The 13,288-nt window shown below is 51.7% G+C and overlaps 1 protein-coding gene across 2 annotated transcripts; it reads left to right on the forward strand.

Annotated features, from left to right (window-relative positions):
- Nucleotides 1–212: 212 nt before the first annotated feature.
- On the forward strand, nt 213–8,255 carry MUL1 (mitochondrial E3 ubiquitin protein ligase 1). Of its 2 annotated transcripts, none has more exons than XM_072828032.1 (4): nt 213–460; nt 4,014–4,101; nt 4,504–4,624; nt 6,241–8,255. In XM_072828032.1, exons 1-4 carry the CDS (start codon nt 341–343, stop codon nt 6,968–6,970), a joined length of 1,059 nt encoding a protein of 352 aa, XP_072684133.1. In that variant the 5' UTR covers nt 213–340; the 3' UTR covers nt 6,971–8,255. The 2 variants fall into 2 exon arrangements, with proteins under 2 accessions (XP_072684133.1, XP_072684134.1); XM_072828033.1 differs by lacking the exon at nt 213–460 and adding an exon at nt 3,904–3,927.
- Nucleotides 8,256–13,288: the final 5,033 nt, after the last annotated feature.

A 13,288-nucleotide genomic window follows, 5' to 3' on the forward strand; every position in this document is an offset into this window, starting at 1 on the left:
GACCCGAGCACGACCAGCGCGGCTCCCAAGGGCAAAGGGTCACCAGAGACCCGCGATCTCGGACTTCCGGTCAGCCCCCTCGCCCCGCCTCTCGGCGACGGAGACCCCGCCCCCGCGGAGGCCGCCGCAGCCGGGCGGTCACCCGGGCAACGCCGCCTTCCGGTCCGCGCGGCCCCGCCCACTTCCGGCCCCGGCGTCGTTGCGTCAACGCCGGGCGACGCGGAGCGGGTCTCCGGAAGGGCGGCGTGGGGGGCGCGGTTCCGGGCGGAGGGCGGCGGAGCGTGAGGGCGCGCGGCCTGACCTCGGCGTCGCCGCGGGCACCCGGGGCTCCGCGCCAGCCATGGAGAGCGGGGGGCGGCCCTCGCTGGGCCAGTTCATCCTCCTGGGCACCAGCTCTGTCGTCACCGCCGTCCTGTACTCCGTGTACCGGCAGAAGGCCCAGGTCGCCCAGGAGCTCAAGGTCAGTGCTGGGGCCAGCCTGGCCTCCGCCGGCTCGACCCTGCCCCCCGGTAACGGTGGGCCCGCCCTTCGCCTCCGGCCGGAAACCGCCCCAGGGCGGAAACCGGCTCCTGAGAGGTGTCGCCCCGCCGGTCTCGGTGGGGGCGCGGCGAGCAGAAGTCGGGTCACGTGATAACCGCTCCACCTGGCCCTCTTCCTCTCAGTCCCTCCCCTCACCCGGAATCGCGACTGGATTACATCATTCGACAAATTCTTAGCGGGCCGCCTGCTCTGCTCCAGGCCCTGGGGCTCCTGCACGGATAGAAGAGACCAAAAGTCTCTGCCCTCATGGAGATTCCAGTCTGGTACAGACAGACAAGTACATCGGATGGGGTGACAGATGGGGAGGAAAATAGGACAGAATGAGGCGGGGAAGAGAGGAAATGCGGTGCCGGAGAAAGGGAGGTGTGCTATTTTAAAGAAGGTGACATTTAACAGAGCCCAGGAGGAGGTGAGGGAGACCGTGCAGGTGTCTGGGGGGAAGAACAGTTCAGATGGAGGGAACAGCAAGTGCAGAAACCCTAGACTTTGCCCATTTATGTAACCACTCAGTTCCTTGTTCCTACAGACTCTTCCTTTTTTGATGGTTTAGTTACTTTAAAAATAACACTTTCTTTCTTAGTCTGCCCTTTCCAGCTTAGCACATTCTCATCTTGTTTTTTTTTTTTTTTTCCTCCTTCACAATCTTTTTTTTTTTTTTTTTTTTTGAGGTATGGAAAATGACAGTCATCTCCAGATTGCAAATGGGGAAATTATTGAGACTCCCGGGAAAAGTCTTAACAGCTCCTCAAGTTGGAACTTAGGTCTTTGGATTCCAAGTGTGGGATTATTATTATTTTTTCTTTTCTTTTTTCCTTTCCTTTCCTGATTGACCGCATTGCTTTACTGTGACGGTCTGACTGGCCCATGAGAGATGGACCTCTTTAGGTCGGAGACAGGGTCTTACGTATGCTTTTTCTTCTAGGTTGTAAGTCAGTGCCTGACAAGTGGTAGACGCTCAGCGAATGTTTGTGGATTCCTTTTGGCTGAAATGTCACGATACCACAGTTAGGGCTTCGCTTGACGTTTATTTGAAGGATTCCTAAACCTGGCTTAGTTCATTATCACCATATTGTTTTCAATAAAAGGGCTCAGGAACCAATGTGTGAAATCCCTGCCGTCAAGGGGAGTTTGGGAATGCATCTGGATCGAACCAGGTTACCAAGCAGTTAGATTTGTGGTGCAAATGGCGTCCTAGTGAGATTCCACCTGCCCAGTTGTTTGATTATAAACAGGTTACTGCTGAAGTCATGTGCCAGGAGTGTAACTGATACTCCACTTTCTGACTCTAAAAGTCTGAAATCAGGTTGGCATCAAGCTGGCTGAATGTGGGACCTTTGAAGCAGTGAACTCTCCAGGATCTATTTTTGGGTGGCCTTAAAAGTTTTGCCAGTTAGTTCCCAAATGAAGTTGAAACAGCCCCTTCCTGGAAAGAGTTGGGATTCCTAATATTTTAGGTTCTGTTTTCTTGATCAGATTACAAAACTCGCAGAGTAGGTTTGAGTCTTAACCTTGTGCATCTCTCGTAGTGATGGGAATGCATATTTATTGCCTGCCTATTATGTGCCAGCCCCTGGGCTAGATTCCTTCACACCTTACACATCATTGAACACACATAAAAATCCAGTGATAGTTTTATCTCCATTTTTTTTTTTTACAGCTTTGGCAATTGAGACTCAGGTAAATTAAGTTGCTCAAAGTCACAATAGATGGACTGAAGGTTGATTCAAGTGTCTTTCCAACCGTATTCCCTCTCCCCTTTAAAAAATTCTAACTGGCCATCCTGTGGTGGATGCTGTACCAGCTGTGTGACTTGGGGCAAAGCATTTCATATCTCTGAGCCTCAGTTTCCTTATCTGTAATTGGGGCTAATAATGTCTGCTGTATAGGGGTGGTAGGAGCATTGCATGAATACGCGTGTAAAGTGTTTAGCGTAGTGCCTGGTACATACAGTTGACCTTTGAACAACATGGGTTTGAACTGTGCAGGTCCACTTACACGCACATTATTTCCAACAAATACAGTATTATAAATGTATTTTCTTATATTTATTTATTTATTAAAGATTTTATTTATTCCTGAGAGATACAGAGAGAGAGGCAGAGACACAGGCAGAGGGAGAAGCAGGCTCCCTGCGGGGAGCCCGATGCAGGACTCGATCGCAGGACCCTGGGATCACAACCTGAGCCAAAGGTAGACACTCAACCACTGAGCCACCCAGGGGCCCCTTCTCATGATTTTTAAAAAATATATATTTTTTAAATTTTATTTACTTATTCATGAGAATACACAGGAGAGAGAAGCAGAGACACAGGCAGAGGGAGACACAGGCTCCATGTAGGGACCCTGATGTGGGACTCAATCCCGGGTCTCCAGGATCACACCCCGGGCCGAAGGCGGCACCAAACCGCTGAGCCACCGGGGCTGCCCTAAAAAATATTTTCTTTTCTTTAGCTTGTTTTATTACAGGAATACAGCATATAACCTACAAAATGTGTTGATTAACTGCTTATGTTATCAGTAAGGCTTCTGGTCAGTAGGCTATGAGTAAAGTATTTGGGGAGCCCGAGGTACATGCAGATTTTCAACAGTGTAGCGGGTTGGTGCCCCCAACCCCTGCATTGTTCAAGGGCCAACTGTAGTCTCTCTAAGTGATTATTCATTCACTAACTTATTCATCAAATACAGGTCGAGTGCCTGCTGTGGGTCAGGCACTGTTCTCACCACTAGGGGGACGGCAGTGAACAAGACCTGGACGCCCAGGAACTGTTCACTGGTTTTATTAATTCTCTTATTTTTGATGCAGCAGTGCCAGGCTGGGCTGGTCCCCAGGCACAGCAGGTGGGAAACTGAATCGGAGGGGGTGGTAGGAGCAGAGAGGTGACAGCAGACTTCACAGTGCTCGCCTGCTTGTCAGAGGGTGGGACAATGAACTGGAAAATAGGAGAATAGCTCCAGCGAACAGAGCCTTGTCCCGCAAAGGTGAAGGCTCCCCTTTACTGTCGTGTACCAGTGCAGAGCATGGAGTAATACAGGCCTGCTGAGGGGAACACCTACCATGGCCCAGCCCCCTGCCATGGCCCAGGCACTGGTTTTGTGCTTTACACATAAGCTCTTTGGATGCATGCTTCTGTGTCGTCAAGAAGACATTAAATTGTGTTCAGTCCATGGCATGGAAACGGATAAGTACCTTTCCAATTTTCACTAAAAAAAGCTAAATGAAGAGGAGGGTATGTTTCCGTTAACTGAAGAAAGAATGTCAGTGGCACCCCCATTCTAAAGGTGGCAGATGCCTGATTCTATGGTGAAACTTCTGGGGCACAGCTTGGGAATGTGATTCTCTATAATCTCCTTCCTGCCTGATTTCCTCATTCTCTCAACATGAAAAAAGTAAATAGTCTTTTTCTTGTTGGGCCTGTAAGTGTGATAGAACATGCAGTATTCAGCAGCCAGTTGAATGTGTCGTTTGCTTTTAGGGAGCTAAAAGAATCCACCTGGGCGAAGACTTAAAGAGCATTCTTTCAGAAGCTCCAGGAAAATGTGTGCCTTATGCTGTAATTGAAGGTATGTTTGTTTATTGGCAAGATTTAAAACTTCCTCTTCTCAAAGTTTGATAAAAGTCTTGGCTGATATGAATGGCCTTTTGTGTGGGGCTGTGGTCCAGAACTTGGACTTTGGGATCAGAAAGACCCAGGTTATTACTCTGTGATCCTGGCACAATTACCCAACCTTTCTGAACCTCCCTGGTCCCAACTGAAAAAGAATTCCTATTTTTTAGGGTGGCTGTAAAGCTGAAATGTTGGATCCATGTAAAGTGCTTAGCAGAGTACCTGCAAACCATAACTTACTGTGATACCATTTTCATCATTTTGATTAACTGAACTCAAGCTAAAATCAAAATTTAAATCACCTTAAAGGGAAGGACAGAGCAATTCTTCAGAAATAAAATTATTTGTTTCCATTTAGGAGCTGTTCGATCTGTTAAAGAAACACTTAATAGCCAGTTCGTGGAAAATTGCAAGGGAGTGATTCAGCGGCTGACACTGCAGGAGCACAAGATGGTGTGGAATCGGACAACCCACCTTTGGTACGTACCCTTTCTCCCCTGGCCAGGCCTCACAGCTGGTCGGCTCAAATGCTGGTGTCCGGGGCACTGTTTCCATGTTTTCAGATTCCCTTGAGACAAGGCCCAGACCAGTTTCTTCATGCTGACGGTATTCTTGCCTGCAGTCTGAGGACCTCTTATATCAGAGTCACCTAGGCATCTTGTTCAAATGGAGATTCCTGGGCTCCATCCCAGACCTACCGAGCCAGAATTTCTGGGATGGGAGGCCTGGAATCTGTTGGTATGCTCACTGAAGTGTGAGAACCCCTGATTTATGGCATGGATTAATGAATTCAGTATTTATTAAAACAATGGAAAACCATTTTTCCAACCAATCCTAGTAGATTTTTTTTTGTCTTTTGTATTATAGTAAGAATGCTTAACATGAGACCTACCCTTTTATTTTTTTTTAAGATTTGATTTTTTTTATTAGCAAGCATGAGCAGGGCGGGCGGGAGGGCAGAGGAAGAGGAAGGAATAGACTACCCACAGAGCAGAGAGCCCAATGTGGGGCTCAGTCACAGGACCCTAGGATTATGACCTGAGCTGAAGGCAGACGCTTAATGGACTAAGCTACTAGATGTCCCACGAGATCTACCCTATCAATAAATTTTGGAGTGTAACATACAGCACATCTCTAGAACATATTTATTTTGTATAACCAACACCTTGTACCCACTGAACAGCAACTCCCATTTTCTTCCACCCCAGCCCCTGGCAACCACCATTCTGCTCTCTGTTTCCACAAGTATGACTATTTCATTTTATTTTACTTCATTTTTTTTTTTTTTTTTTAAAGAGAGAAAGAGAGCATGTACCTGCATGCATGAGCAGGGGGAAGGGCAAAGGGAGAGAGAGAATCCATGCTCAGCACAGAGCATGACACGGGGCTCTATCTCACCACTCTGAGATCATGGCCTGAGCCAAAATCAGGAGTGGAACGCTTAACAGACTGAGCCCCCGCCCCCCCCCCCCAGGCGCCCCTGAGTATAACTATTTTAGGTCCCTCATGTAAATATTTGTCTTTCTGTGCAGTGGCTTAGTTCTCTTAGCATAATGTCCTGCAGGCTCCTGCCTCTTGTCACGGTCACATATGTAGAATTTCCCTTCTTTTTTATGGCTCAGTAATGTTGCACTGTTGTGTATCACATTTTCTTTCTTTGCTCATCCCCTGATGGGCAAATAGGTTGTTTCCATGTCTTGGCTCCTGTGAATACTGCAGTGAACACGGAGGTACAGATAATCTCCTGAGACCCTGATTTCAGTTCTTCAGGATGCACACCCAGAGAAGTGGGGTTGCCAGATCATATGGTAGTTCTGTGCTTAATTTCTTAAGGAATTGGATACTTATTTGAAAGTGGCAAAGAGAGATAAATGGTAGGCTGGTCTCTGACAGCGTTTATTGGCCAGTGATGCTGCCTGGGATCCTGAGCATTGGATCTGCCTTATGAGGAGGCATTAGGATAACAGTGATCAGTGCATACTCTTGCAGTTCTTTCAGACTCTGTCCTGTCCTGCATTTAGGCCATCCCCTGTCTGCTTGGGCTTGAGGTGTTTGCTGTCCTTTATTTTTACCTTGGGTTCTCTCTTTGTTTTAGGAATGACTATTCCAAGATCATTCACCAGAGGACCAACACGGTGCCCTTTGACCTGGTACCCCACGAGGATGGCGTGGGCGTGGCTGTGCGAGTGCTGAAGCCCCTGGACTCGCAGGATCTGGGCCTGGAGACAGTGTACGAGAAGTTCCACCCCTCCATCCAGTCCTTCACCGATGTCATTGGCCACTATATCAGCGGCGAGCGGCCCAAAGGCATCCAGGAGACCGAGGAGATGCTGAAGGTTGGTGCTACCCTCACAGGGGTAGGCGAGCTGGTCCTGGACAACAACTCCGTCCGCCTGCAGCCCCCCAAGCAGGGCATGCAGTACTACCTGAGCAGCCAGGACTTCGACAGCCTGCTGCAGAGGCAGGAGTCAAGCGTCAGACTCTGGAAGGTCCTGACACTGGTCTTTGGCTTTGCCACCTGTGCGGCCCTCTTCTTCATTCTGCGGAAGCACTACCTGCAGCGGCAGGAGAGGCAGCGCCTCAGACAGATGGAGAAGGAGTTCCAGGAGCACGAGGCCCAGCTGCTGAGCCGCGCCAAGCCCGAGGACAGGGAGAGTCTCAAGAGTGCCTGTGTCGTGTGTCTGAACAGCTTCAAGTCCTGCGTCTTTCTGGAGTGTGGGCATGTCTGCTCCTGTGCTGAGTGTTACCGCGCCTTGCCAGAGCCCAAGAGGTGCCCCATCTGCAGACAGGAGATCACCCGGGTCATTCCGTTGTACAATAGCTAATGGTCTTGAAGCCCCACAGGTGGAGGTGAAGGGACCCCACTCCCCCTTCTCAGGAATGTTTGTCTTGAGGCCTGTAGAAGAGCAGCGATGGGGATAGCTCTTATCCCAGGTATGAATGAGGGAGGAGGCTGGGGAGCCATCCAGGTCTCACACCTCCAGCACTGGGACGTTGCCGCACCACCACAAGAGGGGACTCCCCACCTCCGGCCCTGCTTGAGAATCACAGCCCCACGCTGGGGTGGGTGTGGTAGCCTGGCATTCCTTCCTGCAACCAGAGGAGTGTGTGCGTGTGATTGACAACACCTCATCGCTTAGGGCCCGATCTTTTGGTCCTTTCTGGGGAACTGCTGGTTCCCGTGGACTTAAACTTTGAGTGACTCAACCAGCTGGGAGGCAGAGTCGGGCTCTGGGTGTGGGGTATGCTTCACAGAGCTGTCTCTGAAGAGTCGCCTCTGAAGAGGCTGTCGCACAGCCTTTCTTCCTTTTAATGATACCCCACGTAAAAGGCCGGGCTGGACATGTCACTGTGTCCCTTTCCCCTCACCTGCTCACCTCGTAATGTGAGCACATGTCTGTCAGGACCAAAGAGTGAAGCCTGCCATCTGCCTTCTACGGAAAAGAAGGAACTCTGGTCAGCAGGCGGAAGAGCGGCCACTTGAAGAGACAGTGGGACTATCCTCTGGTCCGCAGTGGCGAAGGTGGCAGCTTGGCTGCAGCCCCCCTGGAGTCTCCGTGACCTAGAGGGAGGGCCGTCTGAGTGCACCTTCGGCCCTGATTGGGAGTTCCCGGGGCCTGAGCGGTGAGCACCGGGCCTGGCTTTCCCTGCCTGAGGTCAGCCTGCAGGGCCTCACCGCCTCAAGGAAGCAGTGAGGCTACCTGTCCTGGCCTCTTGGCCATGTTGGCTTCCCTCCCAGGCTGTCACCGAGGCAGAGTAGCCAGCCAGCACCTTGGGCACCAGGCCTTTTCTACAGTCCCGCCTCCTCACATAGAGAAGTTAACATCCTGTGGGTGGAATCACATCGCCCCTTCCTGGGTTGCTGTCTCCCCCCCCCCCCGCCCCCCTGACCTGCTCCCCTTGAGTTTGTGAGTGAAAGAAGTGGAGGAGCCCTTCTCACCTCCAACTAGTCCGAGGTCTTGTACACAGCTCTCATCTCCCTTCCCTGGCTTTGAATATTCATCCCCTATCCTCCTTTGTGTGGGGGAGGCGGGGGTGCTCTCAGGGGGCTGACACCTGTTCTATGCAGTGTCCAGTGTGGACAGCACAAATTAAACACGTTATAACCAAGTGGGAGCCTGTTTTTTTGTCAATAAAATTTCGGTGGCTTGGCTGAGGCTTGCCCAAGATGGAATCGAATTTCACCGCGGTGGAATGATCTAGAGACCTTGAGGCCTTGTGTGTGTCTTCCTCAGCAGAGAGGTGGTCTGGGGCTCCTACAGGTGGCGTGTGGCTTGGTGAGGTGGAGGCCTGGGGGCAGGTGTCCTGGAGAGCAGCCTGTAGGGGGACCTCACCTCACTAAGGACGTCGTCTTTTTTTTTTTTTTTTTTTTTTAAGATTTTATTTATTTATTCACGAGAGAGAGAGAGGCAGAGACACAGGCAGAGGGAGAAGCAGGCTCCATGCAGGGAGCCCGACGTGGGACTCGATCCCGGGTCTCCAGGATTACACCCTGGACTGCGGTCGGTGCTAAACCGCTGAGCCACCAGGGCTGCCCTGAGAACTTCATCTTTGAAGAAGTCCCGAAGGGAGGGGCGGTGAGAGGCCCTGGGTGGAGTGCTGGGGGACAGCAGAGAGGAAAGGAACGTTTGGAATATTGGACTGGATGTTCTTTCAAGCTGTAATTTCAAGGTGGGTTAATCCTCACAACCTGCCGGCTCCCCTGGTGTCTGCTCCTCACAGATGAGATGGCCCACGAGGGGAAGTTTGCTGGGCTAGGGGTATGCGGCTGGTTGGTGGTGGGTCCAAATTTAAACTCTCCACTGTTTCAAAGCCCCTGGCCCTCCTGCTCGCTGGCGGTGGCCAATTTCCTGCATGCACAGGAATACCCCACGGGAGTGTTGCTCCCGTTAGTGGAGGGACAGTACTGCGCCCCGGCTGGTGCAGGGGAGAGCTTGGGTTCCCATAGCGCTGCCTTGGCTGGGCAGGGTGAGGGGGTGACAGAGTGCCTCCAAGGCAGCAGCCCCTTCTTCCTTGGCCTTCAGCTTTGACACGGTCAGAAAGTCCAGCTTTTAGTAGAGGACGAATGAACCGCCTGTGGCGGGTGTCTGTGATGATCTGTCAAGAATTCAGCCCTCGGCGCAGATGTCAAGAGTAGGTCCGACCAGAGGGGGTGTAAGGGGAAGGCAATCTGCTCTACCCCAGCCTCGCTCAGATCTGGGCAGACCCAGTCTGTCTCGAGTGCCCCTCTCCAAGCAGAGGCAGGGAGGTCCAGTAGCAGCACATGGTCCCCGCCACAGGAGGTGATAGCCAGTGGGGAACACAGGCACGCAGGTGCCCAGGTTCTGGATTTGAGGTCCCTGCTCAGTCCTAGCCCAGGCGGGGCTGGCACTCACAGCCCCCTCCATCTGTGGCCACTCCCACCTTACGTCCTGGGACTCACCTCCAGGAGGGCTGAACAGGAGGGAGGTACACTGAGGCAGGCGGGACCAGGCTGGGGAGTGGCCATGGCAGGGAGGTGAGGACAGAGGGCGGTAGTACTCAACTGACCTCGGGATAGTTGCGAGTTAGCAGTTCTTTGCCAATTCAACCCTTCTGCTCAGTCACTTGAATCCTAGGCAGACAGCTTCAGGAGGGGTCACTTGGATCACTGCTCCTGGTGTTTTGAAGGTCTCCTGGGCACTTTATGTGCATGGGGGGGGGGGTCTACAGAGTGTTATCTCCACTTGACAAGTGAGGCTCACGGGGTTCCGTGTTTGCATCTGGCCACACAGCATCGTGAGCCAGCCAGTGTTAGGTTCCTTGCAGGCAGTGTTTCTAAGACTTAGGGCAAGCAAGCAGGGGAGACCGTATTACCCCACTTATAGGTCATGGGATGTGCTCAGGGGTACCGAGGTCTGACTAAAACTCCTCCGCCTTTTGCCTTTTATCACTTTAAGCCTGGAGGGGAAGGGAAGTTGTCCAACAGACAACTGAGTATTGCAGACTCAGTGTTTTCCCCAGCCAGTCATCACCTCAACAATCACCAGTCACACCCTGGTTTTACGAATCACAGGAGGGGACTTTGAGGTTCCCTAGCTTATCTTGATGGAACAAGAGCCGGAAGGCAGGTCTCTGGAATCCTAGCTCTTTCAGAATTATGATAGAAAGTTTGAGAAGCAGCAGTATGTGAAACAGTTAAAAAGCAGATAACACGACACACGTGGCCAATCTGGCACCCTTTACAACCTCTGCCCCAGGCCATGAAAATCCCAATTGGACGATGGGTCTGATGCTGATGATGATGATGAATATTCATGATTCCACAGGTCCTCCAGAATGCTCAGAGGAAGAGCCGATCATGTTCGATGTCATTTGATGGGCATTTATTCATCAAAAAGCATTTGCAATCTCTGTGCCTGGAGATGCAGAAATGAGTAAGACACAGTCTCTGCCCTCAGAGGGCTCAGAGTTGTCTTAATACACCCTCGTTGTTTGAGAGGCGGTGGACCGTATCAGGAGCGGTGACTCGGTTGTTGGGCATATTTGTGGTTCACAGAATAGTGTAGCTGGGATGGGCCTTTGAAATCGACCTGGTTAGAGCACATTCCCTGACCATTGACAATAAACCAACCGGGGCCAGTGCATCCTTGCAGAGGGGAGCCAAGCAAAGAAGACGTAGCCCCCAGAGCCTGGAACGACCTACTCGAAACACCACCCGGACCGCGTCCCTCCTCTGCTTGAAGCCTTTCCCCAGGCTCCCTGTCATCTCCAGGGACATGACTCTTCCCTGGCATCTGGAGGCCTATGTAACCCAGCCCTGGCCACCTCTCCAAGCCTCTCTTCATCCCTCTGTCTCACACTTGTGGCTCCGACAGCACCTCCCCTTACGTTGTGAGGTTCCTTAAACCTGCCAGGCCCAGTCCAGCCTCTGCAGTCTTGGCTCTTCACCTGGCTACCCTTTAAAACTCAGTTTTAGGTGGTGTCTCCTCCATTCCTAGATGCCTCGGTGGGATTAGATGCCCCTCCCCTGAGATTCCATAATACATACATTCCATAGGAGATTCTTCTTATTCCTGCCCTTAACCATATCACCCATGTCTTGGGCAGGACCTGCATCTTACTTTTTCTCAGGACAATTTTTTGGCACTATACACTAGTTAGAACTAGCTCCAAGTAGCTCTTTGCTAGGTACTAAGTGCTCTACATGATTGATATTTAATCTGCACCATGAATTATGTGTCTGTATTGTTTTTCCTTTTTAAAAAAAAATTATTTGAGAGAAAGTGAGTGTGAGAGCAAGAGCGGAGGGGCAGAGGGAGAGGGAGAAGCAGGATTCCGACTAGGGGCCCCATCCCAGGACCCTTGGATCATGACCTGAGCCAAAGGCAGATGCTTTTCAGTTGGTTAACTGAGCCACCCAGGTACCCCTGCTCCCCCCAACCCCATATTATTCTTCCTTTAAAGAGAAGGAAACCAGGGCCCTGAGAGGTGAGATATCTTGCTAAGCTCACAAGAGAGTCAAGATGGAACCCCAGGTAGTCTGAGTCCAAGCCCAAGAGCTTAGCAATGAATGTGTGGAAGGAGCAAATTGACAAGCGAGGGAACTAGACATGGGGTAAGCAGTCCTGGGAGGCTGCCTGTGGGGGTTGGACCAGAGATGAGAGTCCATGACTTGGTTGTAAGAATGAGGGAAGGGCCTGTCTTAGGGCCTCGAGCCAGTGTGGATAAGCTGTTGAAGAGGAACATCACATCCAGCCAGCTAACCAGAGCTTTGAGTTCTCCACACAGGAAAGGTGGGGACAATGTCACTGTGGCATAGGAAATAATCTGGACGGGCAGCCCAAAGGCTGGCCTGCCTCAGGTCCTGGCTCTGTTGCTGTGTGATCTTAATGGAGTGCTTTGACCTCTCTGGGCCTCAGCTCTGTCTATACACGGAGCAAGTTGGATCAGAAGCAGGTTGGATCAGAAGCCCTCCGATGCTCCATCCAGCTCTGACGTTTTGCATGTCTAAGAGATGCGAGTGGATGAGGGAGGGAGGGCAGTTTGGAGGCACTCTTTGGGGCTGCAGGTCTAGCAGATGAGAGGTGGACCCTCTTCGGAGGGTCCTTAGCTGACCCCCCACAGCTTCAGGACCACATTCCCATAATGCCAGAGAGATGAGCACATTTTCTCTAATTAGATAGTGTTAACTTATCGATTTTGAATGAGCCAAGTTTCGATGTATGATGTCCTGAATTGCTGCCTGGAGTGCTCATTAGTCACTTCCCCTGCAGCTGCCTTACTGTTTTCCAGATGCCAGCCGAGGGACCTGGCATTTCCCTTCCCCAAGAGTGAGGCACACGAGGCCGAGCCAGTGACACTGGCGTTGGTCAGAGGAACTGATGGAGCCTGGGCAGGGGCTGGGGGGGGGGGGGGGGCTCCACTCTTGCTCTTTACCCTCTGTCCTTGCCAGAGCGATCGCCTCCCCTTACGTTCCTCCAATTCAGATCCCTCCAGGATTGGGCCATGCCTCTGGAGGGCCACAAGTGAACGCAACAAGCATTTATTAGGCGCTGAGCGTGCCAGGCACCTTGTGTCCTAACTTGAATGTTCTCGAGGGTGGGGGGAGGGAGGTACACAGAAAGTTGTATTGATATCAACGTCCACATTGCCACAACGGCAGGCCTCCCACCCCCTAGTCATCTTCCCCGGGTGTTTAACATGCTTCACAGGGTGGATCTTCGTCCACGTTTGCAAGAAGTAGGTCCCTAGGCTTTGTTTCTTCCTACCCTTCGCAGGGCAGGATCCCTGCTCGGCTTGCAGTCTCCGCCGTGACCTCCAGGTGGCGCTGTGCCCCCGCGGTTGAGGCCTCCGGAGCCACCCAGGTGGTGCTAGGAAAGGTCTGTGCAACTTTCCCTTCCCTGAGGGGCGGGGCACAGGCCTCGGAGCATCCCGGGCTGCTGATCCCGGGTGCCGTGGGGCACAGCCTGGAAAGGGGAGAAGCAGGGATTTTCTCCCCGGGTCCTTCCTTTCTCTGCTCAACTCACCAGCAAGCTGGGTGCAGATGTGAAAGTTCTGAGAAGCCCAGAAACTTCTGGGAGGAAAAAAAAAAAATCCCCCCTTTCTCCCCCGATAATGTCCCAGGCATTCACATCTTTAAATATACTAACCATGATTTCTTTCAACAAAAATGAGATATGCAT

This window comes from Canis lupus, chromosome 5 (assembly GCF_048164855.1).
Source record: "Canis lupus baileyi chromosome 5, mCanLup2.hap1, whole genome shotgun sequence".
In the NCBI taxonomy this organism is placed as follows: Eukaryota; Metazoa; Chordata; class Mammalia; order Carnivora; family Canidae; genus Canis; species Canis lupus.

Coding starts and splice junctions, on each gene's coding strand:
- MUL1 (XM_072828032.1), top strand. CDS start 341: ATGGAGAGCGGGGGGCGGCCCTCGCTGGGCCAGTTCATCCTCCTGGGC. Junction 4,102..4,503: donor GCCTTATGCTGTAATTGAAG/GTATGTTTGTTT, acceptor GTTTCCATTTAG/GAGCTGTTCGATCTGTTAAA. Junction 4,625..6,240: donor AATCGGACAACCCACCTTTG/GTACGTACCCTT, acceptor TCTTTGTTTTAG/GAATGACTATTCCAAGATCA.